This window comes from Neomonachus schauinslandi, chromosome 4 (assembly GCF_002201575.2).
Source record: "Neomonachus schauinslandi chromosome 4, ASM220157v2, whole genome shotgun sequence".
NCBI classification, from domain to species: domain Eukaryota; kingdom Metazoa; phylum Chordata; class Mammalia; order Carnivora; family Phocidae; genus Neomonachus; species Neomonachus schauinslandi.
In genome coordinates, this window is record NC_058406.1 from 185026659 (window position 1) to 185041678 (window position 15020).

Genomic DNA, 15020 nt, shown 5'->3' on the forward strand with positions numbered 1-15020 from the left:
GGTGTTGGTCACACAATAACGCTCCCATGTATATGTATTACATTAAAATATCTTATTTATTACAGTATCGAGTCTCAGTCTAGACTTCAATTCGACAACTGTTTGTTGAGCACGTGTTAGATGCCTGCGCTGGGGCCACAGAAACGGGTAAGACACAGTGATGCCCATGGAGAGCTTAGAGCCTGGCGTGCAAATGAGAAATTCTCCAAGCCAGGTGGCACGGTCAACTCTGTGCAGACACTCTGAGGGGCTCAGCACGCTAACAGGTCCCTGCGTGCTCCCTCTAAGGAACCGGGAGCTACTGGAGGTTTGGGTCTGCCTGTGGCTGGCACAAATCAGGAGCCATGAAATGGCAGCTGCATAGGTCATGTGGATGTTCTGATGACAACAAACAGTAGCATCAAAAAGGCGCCAAAGAGTGGCTATCTGTTTGCGGGCAGGGCCGACCAGGGCAGTCCCCTGAAGGAGCTAACATCTGAGCTGGATTCTGAAGACCACAGAAGTGGTTAGCAGCTGGGACAGCTGGGGGAAGGCGTTCCCGGGAGAGAAAACAGCATGTGAGAGATGGCGGGTCATGCCAGGAGAAGCGTAAGCAGTTAGGAGCGTGCTGGAGATGGAGGAGGAGTGGGAGATGGAACTGGATGGGCAACCAGAGACCAGGTTCTCATGGATCTTGTAAGCCATGCTCAGTCAGAAGTCAGGGGATGAGAGATCTGATCCTAATCTGGAGTTTCTTAAGATTTTAAGATACAATCTCCTGAGGATTCTAGCAAGGCATAAATAAATGCAAACCAGTTAATAAGTAATTATGTTTGCTGGAGAAGAGGTTAGCCTTAGCCGTCCTGATAGAATGACCTCAAACGCTACGACTGCATGGGAGAAGCCGCATGAGCCTGCCCCAGCCCCGGCCCTCACTCCCCCCACTCCTACCTGAGCTGAGCTTTGAGCTCAGTGAACCGGGGCCGCCTGCTGGGGTCATAGGCCCAGCATTTCGTCATAAGGCTGTAGAGGGTAGGAGGGCAATTTGGAGGCATTGGTAATCTCTCCCCATTCTCAATTCGACCGATCACATCATTGTTCTTCACTCCTTGAAAAGGCTTCACACCATGCATCAGTATCTCCCACATACATACACCTGTGAAGTGGGAATGAAAACAGAACCGTGAACTTGGTGGGAAGAGAAGAATGCCCATGTTTCAGGAGTAACTTCATAGCTGGCACAAGAGGACCAGCTGTGTGATTTTGGGCAAATCGGCTAAATAAAGCAGCATTCAATGAACTCTGTTATAAATAAGAATAGCAGTATTAATTTAATATGACGCAAATAATGAAATATTAAGTTATTTCCCAAAAAAACCCCAAGTTTTTCTAAGAGGTTTACTTTTCTAAAAATCCTATATTAGAAAATGGCCCACCAGGTACAGTGATCCTTCATGGTTTAATGAACCAGTTCAAAACGGGCTGAATGAATTTTCCCTTGCCCTCCACTGCAGTCCAGCCTCCTAATGATTACGGCAGCTGACCTGAAGCCTAACAAAAGAAAATACTAAAATTTAAGCCTTACACCTTTAGAATACTCAGACTCCTTTCACGAGGTAGCCCATTCCTGGCTAGGGTGCACGTCGGCACTGTCATCTAGCTTATGCACAAGTTGGTCAGGGGGTCCCTGCCCCCATGGGCAAGCTCTGGACTCCCTGGGCTGCAGTGGCCCTGCCCACAGACCCCTCACTCACACTCCACCCTTGCAGACCACATGCTTTCCTGGTGTCCTCTGAACAACACCTGAAAGCTCACTTCTAAAGTAAACGAGCGCACGGAGTCTAAGGCGGAGAATGACGACCACACGCTCTGGCTGGTGGGGACAGTGGGTGGCTTCGCATGTCTCGCAGGCTGATCTGGCAGCCTTGCCTCCCCGGCACGCACGCCTTTGCTTGTGCTAGCCTCCCCACACTTAGTGCCCCTTTCCTTCTCTTCCGTACGAGTGCTTCTCTTTCTGTGTGCGTGCCTCCTGCCGGCCCCGGGCAAGCCCCGGCTCGGCCCCCGTCCTCCCTGCACGCCGTGTCACGGGCTTGAGGAGAGGCACCTTGCTTCAGTGTCTTTGGCACCTACAGCGGGGTGTGCCTTAAAGGAAGCAAGGCCCATTATCCTACCAACGTGAATGACATTCTGACGTTTTCCGAATTCTCATCGTTCCAGAGTGAAGAGTGTATGCCAAAAATAACACCTTAGTTCTGCATTTCTCGCCAGAAATTATGACATCATTACTAACAACAGCGCTGGGCATTTCTCCACACCTTAATATGTTTCTGGCATCCCCTCTTTGAAATTTGCATATATTATCCTTACACCTTACATTTCTTTAAACACTGTACTTGATCAAATCTAAGATGCCGCTGATTATAAAATACAACAGTATTTTTATATGACCAAAAATGGGGGAAAATACTGCCAACTAAGTTATGGCACCATCCTCTGTTACCTCTTGGAATTACTTTATTCTTACCAAGGAGCGCTTCCAAACGCATTCAGACAAGGAAGTAACACTGGGATGAACAAAGTCCATACGAGTGCAGGCAAGGAGGCCACGGAAGACACATCCCCAACTAACACCGACCATAAAATGCCACTGATTTAGGACACCAGTTCCAGAGAAGTTACAATGTGAAAAAACAGGCATCTTAGAATCTTTGAAAACTGAAATTTCCTTGACAGGACAAGCAACTGGCTCTCTGGGTCACACAGCAGATGAAGCGAGGTGTCCTGGGAGGTGAAGCCACGTCAGTCAGACCCCAGAGCCCTTTCTAAACCATGTCACGCTATTTCCTGCTCTGGAGAAAAGTTCCTTCCTTCACCTGTTATCACTTAGGGCACTAGATGAAACCAACAGCAAGTAAACAGAAGAAACAATAACACATACTTGATGTATGTTGTTTTTAATCATCAGGGAAAAAAGGTACATAACCTTATCAGGGCATCTCTCCTGAAGTAGTTTAAAATCTAGCAGAGAACACTCGCACACAAGACTGCCCACAAGATCAATGTGCGAGACAGGAAGTGCAAGGAACACAGAGGAAGGGAGGTTATGTCTGGAAAACACACCAGCTACATAAGGCTTCATGAAGAGGGGACATTTCAGGTGACCCCGAAGGTTAGAATTTCACCCGGGGAGCGGGTGTTAGGACAACGTGTTCCAGGCGGAAGGAGTGACACCAGAAGAGTGGGGTGGGGAAGGAGTATCATCCACATGGAAAGGGGAGAGTGATTTAAAATTTGATGAAGTAGTTGAAGTAAGTAGCACCGAATGAGCGAGGGCCACACGGTCATAGTCGGAAGGTACCACAACAACCCCGGAGCAGGACAGCGACTGACTCGGAGCAGGCGGGAAGGCACAGAGTAGGCATGAGAACAGATGCCACAGAAGACAAAGGATCAAACTTCCAAGCCTTGAGACAAGTCAGGAAGGAGGCTGGACTCCAGGACAACTAGGAAAACACCACGGTAGGTATTCTGGAGCTGAGAAGCTAGCACAGAACCAGAGGACAGGTCAACCATTTAAAGTCATTCACATAGAAAGAACGAACGAGATGGCAGAGAGAAAGAGAGGAGAGAAGGAAGGAAAGAGCTAGGACTGCTCCCAGGGAGGGATGCAGAGATGGCACAGGGAGACAGAGAGGCCTGGAGAAGGGAGGGGGATTCAGACAGCGGGACCTCACAGGAGTCACCCCCAAAGCTGGCGCTCCATGTGCGCCCAGTGACTGTCGAATGAACCAAGAGGACATCTCTGAAGGCGCGGTCAGGCAAGGGAAGGCAGATTAGCCTAAATACTCCGAAAAGAGCTAAGGCTAAGTCTGTTTTGTAGAGTATACGAAATGTAATTTAAAAACACAAACTTTTCAAAATACTCACCAAACATCCATACATCACTAGCTGAGGTAAAACGTCGAAAATTGATGGACTCTGGAGCCATCCACTTAATTGGCAATTTTCCTTTGGAAGCTAGAAGATTAATTTTAGAAAGTGAATTTTCCTTGTTATCTACTCAAGGATCTAAGTTACAGCTAGCTGAGATTTTTAGTATCAAAACAAAAAGCTTTAAATATCTGACCCTTTGGACTTTCTGTTTATTTGGAAGAACTACTTTTTGTTTCCTTGGTGTGGTGAGGTCTGGGGTGATCTGGTTAGCCTGTGGCAGGGAAATCAAGCACGGCAGCCCTCCTCTGGGCGGAGAGGCGGGGACGAGCGAGGGCGAGGCAGCCCCGTTAACTGGTGCTCCCAGCTTGCAGCTTGGTTATGCAACAGATCCTGACCCACCGGCTGGGACCTCTGCTGACGACACCCAGTCGCTTCTACAACCACCGAACCACTGTTCCTGGGGGAAATGTGTACATGCGCATACACATCTCACACAGATATAATCTTAAACCCTGAAAACCAACTCATCCTGGTAGGTTCTATTTTCTTCAGAAAACGAGGTTCAGACACGTTAGGTGACTTACCTGAGGCCACCCCACCGCCAGGTGCCCGAGCGGGGGTTCAAGGCCAGAGGGGCTCAAGCTATCCTGCCCCGCCCCCTCCCCTTTCTATCCTCCCCTGGAGACAGGCTCCGGTCCTCCACTGCTCCGTGCATGTGAACACGTGACTATGAAAGCACTCTATGACTTCGGGAGCTACAAATTTTAGCGACCACGCAAAGGCACGAATATGGAATATGTAACGAGGACTGACAACTATACCTTCACTGGTATGTAAAGAGCAGGACAGGCGATGGATGGAATGAAAATGTGTACTTCTTAGGTGAGTCTAAATCGTCCTCCTCTTGAGGTCTAACAAACCTTCCTTCTGTGCCACAAAGGAAACTCACCACCTCACGGAACATTCCTTCAACTGCTGGCTTACAAGAGGAACAGCCCAGAGTACCTTTCCTCAAGGAGTTCTAATTCTAAAAGCTATGGTACGGGGTGTGACACAGACACTGAGTAAATGCTGGATGCCCTGGGAGCAGAGGAAGCCCACAGCTGAGCGGTGTGTCCGAGAAGGCAGCAGGGGCACGGAGTCCACAGGGGAGGGAGCCCCGGGTCGCGGAGGTGCCTGTGCTCTGCCAGCCTCGTCTGGACTTCCTTCTGTGAGCAACACGTGCCTTTGAGCACCTTCCATCAGGAGACAACTTCATTCGAGTCATTTCTTTTTTCCCACTTAACTTCAAGCACCTTCATGACAAGTGAAGTCAAATCCTTTGTTCAATTCCTTCCAAACAAACTACTCTACACCTGTGTGTGTCCTGAATAAAGCATCCCCAACCTTTTGGGGGTGTTTTCCTGAAGCCTAATGGAATCTGCACTTACTGACCTGAGATGACAACAAATACACGAATTTGTCAACTGCTCATTTTAAATGCTGTCTACGTGATATGAAACCTCAGTCATCAAGCTGTTTGGAGGTCAGCTCTTTACCAGAAGTCCAGAACCTGGACCCGCCAGGGCTTGAGCTGGATAGGAAATGAATTTAAAAACAGCAGAAAGCTGGCTTGGTCATTTTTATGTTAAATGACTAATTGAAATGAATGAACAACCCAAGAATTCTCCTTTTACAAAGTAGAAAATCTCTGTTAAAATTGTTCCAAGCTGTAGTACACAGAAAACATATGGAAAGAGAACAGTCATAAGCCATGGTATGAAACAAAGGAGACTAGTTTTGTATGTAAAAATCTGGCCTCATTTTGCCACAATATAAGAATTTAAAAAACTGAGAAAGAAACTGGCTCTCAAAAGTGGTAGTAAGAATTAGAATATACACTAAGAGTATAATATGGATTTGTAATCCAAACCTTAGCTGAGATACTAGGGATATGAACATCTGTTAATAAAAATATTTGTTCAATAATAATTTAAAGAACCAAGTCAAACTGATTCCAAAATTGGCAAAATTAAAGAAGAATCACAGGAGCTGGATTTCAGCTCTAAAACAAATTGATCAAAGTCTCTGGAGTCAGCAGACTGGAGATTTTTCAGTCTGACTGCTTCCACCGAGTCAACGTACCCAGCCCCACTTGTGTGAGGTGTCTATGTCTGCCATTTGAAGAACGTCGGGGCTGATTCCAATTTTTGGCTACTGGAAATAAAGTTGCAATGAACATTCCATATGTAGGTTTTGTGTGAATGTGAGCCTTCATTTCTCTGCGAGGAGTAAGTACCCAGGAGAGTAACTGCTGGGTTGTATGGCAGCTGCACAGTTAACTTCTAAAGGATCCGTGAAACTCTTCCAGAGTGGCTGTACCATTTTACTTTCTCACAAGCAATGTTTGAGTAATGCAGTTTCTCTGCATCTTTGCCAGCATTTGGTGTTACCACTAGTTTTAATTTTAGCCATTCTGACAAGTGTGCAATGCTACCTTGTTGTGGTCTGAGCCTCTGCCCGGGCTTCTCTGCCCTCCGCGTATCCTCTTCAGTAAAGCCTCTCTGTCCACTGTTTGTCCACGTCGTGTTCCTGGTTTCTGTTTTCCCTGCTGGATTCTGAGAGCTCACTGCACACTGTGGACACTAGTCCTTCGTGGAATGGCTTGTGGTTGCAGGCGGGCACTGTGCCTGGCAAACATCCTCCAGGTCTGCACCTTCCCTTTCCACCCTCTTAACAGGGTTTTTTTGCGGGGCTAAAAGTTTTCATTTTGATAAGGTCCCATCTATCAAGTGTTTCTTTTTATGGATCATGTTTTTGGTGTCAAGTCTAAGGACCCTTTGTCTAGCCCTAGATCCCAAAGACTTACTCCTATGTTTTTCCTAAAAGTTTTATGGTTTATGTTTTATAATTAAGTCTATGGTCCACTCTGAGTTAATGTGGGGTGAGTCAAGCTGAGGTCCATTTTTTGTCTCTGGATGTCTGACTACTCCAGCCCCATGGATTGAAAAGGCTGTCTTTCTTCTACTGAACTTATTTTATGCCTCTGTCAAAAATCAGCTGAGCTTACTAGGACACAGCTTTTTAAGAAATAAAAAATCATTAAAGATTCTGAGCTTATTGCCTCTTTATTGCTCTGATTCCTTACCTTTGTAATAAGTACTGTCTTCCATATATCGGGATAATCCAAAGTCTCCTAGTTTTACGCAATCATTAGAGGACACCAGAACATTCCGAGCAGCAATGTCCCTGACAAGGAAGAATTTGGGATAAGAAATTTTAATACAAGGAAAAAACAAACCCACAAACTCATCTATATTATACAAAGACATACTGATAGGTACTTTGAAAGACAGCTTATAGACAACACAAACAGATTTATTACACACTGAAAAAAAGACACTCTTATGATTTAACTTCAAATATATGCCTTCTGGCAGATATTTACTCATTAATACGATAATCAGTATTTTGAATGACAGCAAAGTATACTCTCAAATAACAAATATCTGAGAATAAGAAATAAAAAAGGAATTATTACTTTTCATATAATCATATTACCACCTGCATTAACAGACAGACAGGGATGCACGACTGGGATCTGTATCCCTGCTGCTACTAAAAGATCTCATCACCTAAAATAAAAGCCATCATCTAAACCCTTGTAAATGATTTTGCTCATGGAATTTATTTTCATGCTGGGTAATAAAGTAGTGGGCAAACTGTAAGGGCTTTCCCTTGCATTCAAACTAGGACCCGGATAAGAAATAGAAATTCCACAGAATGCCACAGATGTCACTCATGACCCTCTGGGGCCTGGGGCATTCCCAGGACAGTGTCTGTCTTAGTCTACATGCTCACTGCTCTAGGGCCGTGTACGATCTCTCAATAGCATTTGCAGAAGAGAGAACTGGCCTGAGAGCAAACAAATGTTTCCATGTGAGGAAAACCCTCTAACTGTGCGAACAAACAGGCCACGAGTCTTCCCTGGGCCGGGACAGGTGCTGCCTGACTTTCCGGTACCGTCTACATACGACAGAGTCCAGCGGTACAAAGAGTCACAGGGCACAGTGAGTGTCTCCTCCCTCCGGTTTCCCCGCTACCACCCCCTTCCCCTGTCCAGAGGGCAGCTTACCAGCTTTATGACTGGATCTTACCTGTGCACAAATCTTTTGCTCTCCAGATACGCGAGAGCTGTACTAAGCTGATAGGCATATAGGATCAAAGACGCTAGGTCCAAACTGTACTTCCTCACTTGCAGAAATGACCTCAGCTTTTGGAACAGTGACCAAGATAAAAAAGAATTAGTGACAGAGAACAGAAATCAACAGCAAAGGAGCTACATTCAACAACGCTGCCCATTTCCACACTTTTATGAGAATGGCTTCAATTCTCCCCTAAAACAAAGGGGCAGAATGAAACATACTAGCTCAGAAATTATGATTAATCATTCTTTATTTGAATCCTATTATAAAACTGAAATCTTCATGACTGTAGACAAATTGCTGAAAAAATACAGAAAGATGCTGCAAGGAAATGAATAGAAGTGTGAACTACCGCTAGATTAAGAGTTAGGGGGACAAACAGACGGAGTTAGCCCTCACACGGCCAGCACGCCTGCACCCCACACTTCGCTGTATCCCAGGCAGGTACGAGGAGGAAGGGGAGGCAAGAAGTTCTCCCATCCCCCTCCAGGAAGTTTTGGGTACAGAAAGGTGTTGGTATTTACCCCACGGGGCTTATCAGTCCTATTACTATTGTCACGATCAGTTCAGCTAAATGCTAGCATGGCAAAGGAAGACAGACAATTGAACTCTAATTCTACAAAATCTATACATAAAGGAGAAAGTTTTAGTAATAAGTTTAAACCAGGAAAACTGGCAAATTCTCCAAAAGCAAAAGTAGAAAAATACTGTGAACAAAAAATGTATGTAAGCACTCTGTTTGATTTGGAAAGGTGGGGCAGAGGAAGAAGAGATGTTGTAGAGACCTGAAGTCATTTCATCCAGCAAACTAGGTTATCAAGCGCAGAGGAGAGCAGCGGGGAGCCCACAGGGGGAGGGAGGCAGAGGTTGTCATGCAGAGGTGCAAGGACCCAAACTGCCTTCGGCTGCTAAGCAGAACCCCTGAATCTCCACGAAAAGCAAAACTGTGTTTGGTGTCCTTTAAAGTTAGAGAAGAAATGTAACTAATGTTTCAGGCTAAATTACTGAGCTTTAGTACCAGTAAGTGAAGTGTAGACACCTGGAAAACTGACTTGTGTTCATCCGCAAGCATGCAGGCTACAGCGTGGCCCGGAGAACAGGTGCTGGGCCCGGCCTGCCCTGCCGAGGGTCTGATCCGCCAGGCCCGGGCGAGGGCCCAAGAATCTGGCTTCTAACAAGTTTCCAGGTGATGGTGACACCCTAAGTAAGGAATTTCTGTGTTCTGGAGAGAGTCAAATAAGGAGATCTGTCCACATGTGTTACTCACATTTTCAAAAGAAACTGTGACTAGTATCAGTTGGTCTGAAAGACACCATAAAATGAATTCTCAAGCAGAGTAAGTTACTGCAGATTTACGTAAACGCAGCATTAATTTATCTGAGTTCCATTAAGAGTGCCTCTTTCATCCTCGGATCCCTGGGCTAGCAGTAGGCAGCAGCACCAGAGAGGAAGAAAGCACCACTTGGTCACCACTGCCTTCAGGACTGAGTTAGGGCATGGCTTGGGAATTTAACCAGGAAGACGCTAGTGTCTCTGAGCCCAAACCACAAGGGTACCCTTCACACACTCCCCTTTCTTAAACAAAGGACACCAAACACCCAGGGTGGGCTGAACGAACGCCAAGCACAAGACTATCGTTTCGTTGACACTGTGACAAACGGGCTGGCAGTCGCCCTGCCAGGCCCGGTCCGAGGATCAGGGTACCTCTCCCAGCGTGCACAGCTCCATGATTATCCAGACAGGGTTCTCCGTGATGACACCAATCAGCTTCACAATGTGAGGGTGGTCAAACTGACGCATTGTTACTAGGGAAAAACAGTTGTCCGTGGTTATTCTTCTGATAGAGTAGTAGGTAAGGGGGACTGATGTACTCTGTGTTTTCTTGGCCTAGGCGCTCTGTAGAAATAAACTAGTTGAGACAGAAGTCATTGCCAGGATTCGTCTCGTCCTTAAGATACCGGATACAGAGATACAGGAACAGGATTAAAGACAGACTTTTTTCTTTTGATGAAAGTACAATACGATTTTGAGGAAAATGATACTGATCAAGTCAGTATGACTTACTCTATGACTTATTAATTTATTGGACTGTTGGGTGGTAAATATTTCCTGAAATGGAGGGTAGAAGGCATTTGTTCCATGTCCATGTAATGAAGGACACCGAGATTCAATCACATGACCAGTGTCCCCTGAGCGCCTCTCATGGGTTCAATGCTATGCTGGGCACTGGGCCTGAGCAGGGAGCACAGCAGACAGGGTCCTAGCCCCGTGGAGCTTAAAGCCTAGAGAGGGGCAATACTAACTGCTAGGCAGTGTTTATTTAGTTTCAAATACTTAGGAAGGAGAAAACGTGGTCCTGTGACAAAGCCTCCTGAGGAAAAACTACTCTAAGCGCACGGTCAGATGTGGAAGCAGGAAGGACATCCCAGACTGAGGGCAGGTGGAGATGTGTACAAGCAGGACGAGGTCCTGGCTCTCCACGAGTGTGCACTCAGCAGAGAGCAGCTACCCACGCGCGGCCCTCCCCGCAGTCTCACCCCGCACGTGTGAGCGGAGAGCCGAAGGGCAGCACTACACAGAGGCGGGGCACCCGGCACGGTCCCGGCTCTCTCCCTGGTCTGTGAGCTCCCTCACACGGGGACCGTGTCTGTCCTGCTCACCCCCAACTCTAGGGCCTGCTGGCACCCGGGCTGGACTCATTTCCACATCTGCCCAATCCCAGTGCCAGGATGCTCAACCGCACGGTGCCGAAGGAGACGGGGACAGTAAATCTGTCCACGCTCACACCCCAAACATCATGGCTTACCTGGCGCAACGGGTGGGTATGAGCCTCTGCAGATACAGGCATTAATTTGCAAGGCAAGACAGTAACTGCAGTTGTCACACACAAGCCAGAATATTATTTTTCTTACTTCTTCAGAGACAGTTTGTATTTCACAGATAAAAAAAGTCACATGGAGTTCCACAGAAATGTCTAGAAACTTACACGCTTCTTGAAGGAATTTCTCTCTCACGCTGTCCGAAGTACAGTTTTTACATGTTTTAATTGCAACCGCCAAAGCTGGATTCTCCTGTGTTAGGGAAATTTCAGAATCACACACACATGCAAAAAGAGCTTCTCTTTATGAATCAATGGGCACATTCATGAAAAGCTGTGTGTTTGGCAACTATGTGGATTCTGGACCAGACAGAATCAGAACTGAAAATCTCAAGAGAGGAACACTTCAAATACTCTACAAAATCCCCAGAAAAAAAGTCCAGGCACGTTAACATGTTGTAGGTAATTCATTCACTCATTGTGCCACAAACATTCACTTCCTGCTACGTGCCAGGCAGCCTTCCAGATGCTCAGGATACATCACTGAACAAAAGGCAGCGAAGTTCCCTGTTCTGTTCAAGGTTACCTTCCCACTAAGAACTGACAACACACACAAGAAACCAGCTGATCACAGGGTACCGTAGAGGGTAGCAGTGCTGTGGACAAGGAAGGAGCGTGTCAGGATATGTGAGGCAGAGACCAGGACGGAGAAACCAAAGGAGGGAGGGAGGGACTGGCCGAGAGCTGGCCAGGGGCACAGCCGGGGTCATGGATGCTCTGGGACCTGAGGGCTGGTGTGGTGACAGGCTGGCGGCTGGGACAAGCTTGGGGCAGGGTGGGGTGCTGAGACGCTGAGTTCAGGTTTCTGGTGAGACAAAGGGAAGAGGCAGCTCAGCTAGGACTAGGACGTGAGGGGCATGAGATGGCAGCGAGCCAGTGTGGCACACAGGAGAGCGGGGAAGGAGAATCTGGGCGGAGTTCAGGGTCAGATTCGGGCTGGAGGAGATCCTCAGGGCCGGGGGCATGAGCACGGCACCCGGGCACGCTACAGCGCTGGAGGTCAGGGAGAAGGGGAGACACACAGCAGACTAAGAGGGTGACCGGCAAGGTGGAGAGAAACCAAGAAGGCGTGTGGACCTGCTTGCCCGAGAAGCTGACACTTTCTTGATTGAGTCCAAAGACAGAGCTTAAGAAAGACAAGAAATGAGGTCATTCCAAGCCTTGATGGAATACCATGCATGATTATAATTAGCAACTTAATTGCTTATCTTATCCTTGGCTCTATGTTGTCTTTGCCAGAACCACATATTCTTCACACTGGAGATTTTCGTAAGGTGCCTCGCATTCTGTTAAGGAGGCAGGAGAGGAGGAGGACAGGACGGAAGAGAAAGAAGCGGGAGAACGTGGCGAACGGACACCCTTACCAGAGGATCCCGAGAGGGGAGGAGGACAGACGAAGGAGCCATCACACAGGTGTGAGGAGCATTCAGCCACGAGGCCCCAGAGGAGGGCTCTATAGTCTTGCTGTCTTTAGTTTTCTCAGTAGGTTTTGAACCTTTCTGTCCTTTTTGTAAATTATCTCACTGGGCCTACAGGTTATCTGTAAGAGAGCCTGACAAGGTACAGAGGGGTCCAGGATACCCATCTTATAGACAGGTTAGCAAAGGCTGACAGGTTCAGCGGCTTGCCCAAGGTCATCCTGCTGTAAGTGGCATGTCCCCTCTGCAACAGGGACCGGGGCAGAGTATATGTGACGAGCAGCAGTGGGGGGCAACAGCTCAGGATGGATGTCACAAGACCCGGCTCTGAAGCGGTGCCCACGCTAGATTCTCGAGTGTTGATGAAGCCTGGATTTGCCAAGGTCTCTCAGAAGAGTCCTTGCTACTGGATCGTGAGTCTCTGTCCATGTCAACAGCAGCCTCAGGCAGAAAAGACTGGCCAGGAGGACAGTGGGAAGACAAGACATTGCTTCCTGTCTCCTCAGGGCGGAAACATCCCAGGGCTCAATCCCAGGGCCAGCTCGACTCAAGGTGACCTCACTGAGCACCAAGTCCTACCTCTACAACGACTTCCAAATTCTCTCTCCAGTCCTCACTTCGTCTTTCAGCCCAGACTGATATCCAACCCTCCCATGCCCTGTCTTGACGAGGATGTAGCAAAGTTACTTTAAACTTGATACGACCTAAACAAGACTCCAGATATCCCACTATGATGGTTCGTTTTATGTGTCAAGGTGACTGGGCCACAGCGTGTCCAGATATTTGGTCAAGCATATTCTGAGTGTTTCTGGATGGATTTAACACGCAAACTGATAGACTGAGTGAAGCAGGTTGCCCTCCCTAATGTGGTGGGCCTCATCTGATCAGCTGAAGGCCTGAATAGAACAAAAAGCCGATCCTCTCCTAAATAAGAGGAAATTCCTCCTGCCCAATTACCTTTGAGCTGGGACACTGCTTTCTTTCCTCCCCTTTGGACTACACCTGCACTGGCTATGTTGGGTCTCAGGCCTTCAGACACAGACCGGAAGTAAGAAACCACCAGCTCTCCGGGTCTCTAGCTGGCCAGCTGCAGATCTGAGGAGCATCAGCTTCCAGGATCGCACGAGTCAATTCCCAACACATCTGTCTTGAAGGCACTGCACCCACAGCCTAGGGCTTCTGTTTTCCTGGGGAGCCCTCACTAAGATACCCACCACCAGACGCGTCTCCTCCTTAGCCTTCTCCACCTCACTCGAGACACGAAGTCACACAGATGCTTAAGGTCAACAACCTAGCAGTCAGTTCTGATTCCTCAGTTTCCCTCAGCTCCCACAGATCCAACAATCCAGGAGCAAGACCGGTGTTTCCTACCTACAGTGTGCATCCGGAATCTGCCCACCCGGCCTCTACCACTGCTGTTGGCTCACTCACTGGCTCCACCACCCCACCACCACCTGCCCCAAAGCTCCTTTCCTAGCGGCAGTGTGTGCCCTTCTGCACCCACTCTCCCCGAGGCACCTCCTGTCCCCAGGACACTGGAGAAAAAGCCCAGCCCTCTGCCGTGGCCCCCCCAGGGTCCCTCTTTACTCAGACCTCTCACACCCAGTCTTATTTTCTATGCTCCAACATCATTTCCCGTGGCTGCCCTTCTTGTCCTGCCTGACTGGAAAGCTCTTCCCCCGGGAAGCTGCGCTGAGATCCTTGGTCAAACCGTCCTGTCTAAAACAGCGCGCAGCCACCTGCCCTGCACTCTAGCTCCCTGCCGCTCTGCACAACCCTCACCACAAGCTCCAAGCACAGAACTGTCTGCGCCACAGGCCTCTCAGGTTATTGCAAGGTCACTATTCTACACATTTTTATTATATGTTACAATATACACATAATGTACATTGTCACATCATTACTACTTCCCATCACTGAAATATAAGTTTCAAGACATAGGTACCTTGTTGTCTTGTTTGCCAAGAAGTTCCCCTTACAACAGTACTGAATTCACAGTAGGTGCTCAATACGTATCTGCAGAGTTAATGAACGCTATTAAAACCTTTCTTTTGAATGCAGATGCCATTTACAAGTCAGCTGTGGTATATCTTAAAAATACCTTAAACTGTATTAATTTTAGATTTCACACTAATTGCACACCATATGATTCCAGAATACTAAACATTTTCAAACAAGAGAAATAGAAACAGCAAAATGACTCTGACACAGATGTGGGTCACTTTCTTAACCTGCAGAGGAGGCATGCCTGCATGCAGGATTCCAGGTGGTAATGGTGGCCTGGTCCCTGCAGGACAGTCGCTGCTACCACAGAGTGTCTGTCTGCTAAATGTCCGGGCTTAGAGCCTTCTTAGAAGCGCTAGCCATACACCTCGCTAAGATGTAACTACTCTGCTTTGAATGAGTTAGTCTTTGTCTTCCTTAACTAGATGGTGAACTTCTTTAGGACCAGGACCATGAATTCTACCTCCATCTAAACACAGGGCCAATTGGTATAATCTAGAAATGACACGAAATGTCCTTTTTAACAGGAATTCTGAATAACAACAACAGAAACTTCTGTAAGACTACAAAACCATCATCAATCCTGTGAATTCACACTCAAATATTGTCCATGATGCTTTAAGC

At 47.5% G+C, this 15020-nt stretch overlaps 1 protein-coding gene across 13 annotated transcripts in view; it reads right to left on the minus strand.

The window, feature by feature from the left end:
- Window positions 1-15020, minus strand: part of PTK2 (protein tyrosine kinase 2) — a 234875-nt gene that overhangs the window by 51295 nt on the left and 168560 nt on the right. For 12 of the 13 annotated variants that reach the window (XM_021688823.1, XM_021688822.1, XM_044914687.1 and 9 more), the window contains 6 exons: window positions 11083-11167; window positions 9801-9901; window positions 8049-8164; window positions 7040-7140; window positions 3907-3996; window positions 931-1135 (listed from right to left, as the gene is read on the minus strand). In XM_021688823.1, coding sequence (XP_021544498.1) covers window positions 931-1135; window positions 3907-3996; window positions 7040-7140; window positions 8049-8164; window positions 9801-9901; window positions 11083-11167 — 698 coding nt within the window. Of the gene's footprint in view, window positions 1-930; window positions 1136-3906; window positions 3997-7039; window positions 7141-8048; window positions 8165-9800; window positions 9902-11082; window positions 11168-15020 lie in introns of those variants that run through there. The other variant, XM_021688826.1, reaches the window with a different exon arrangement.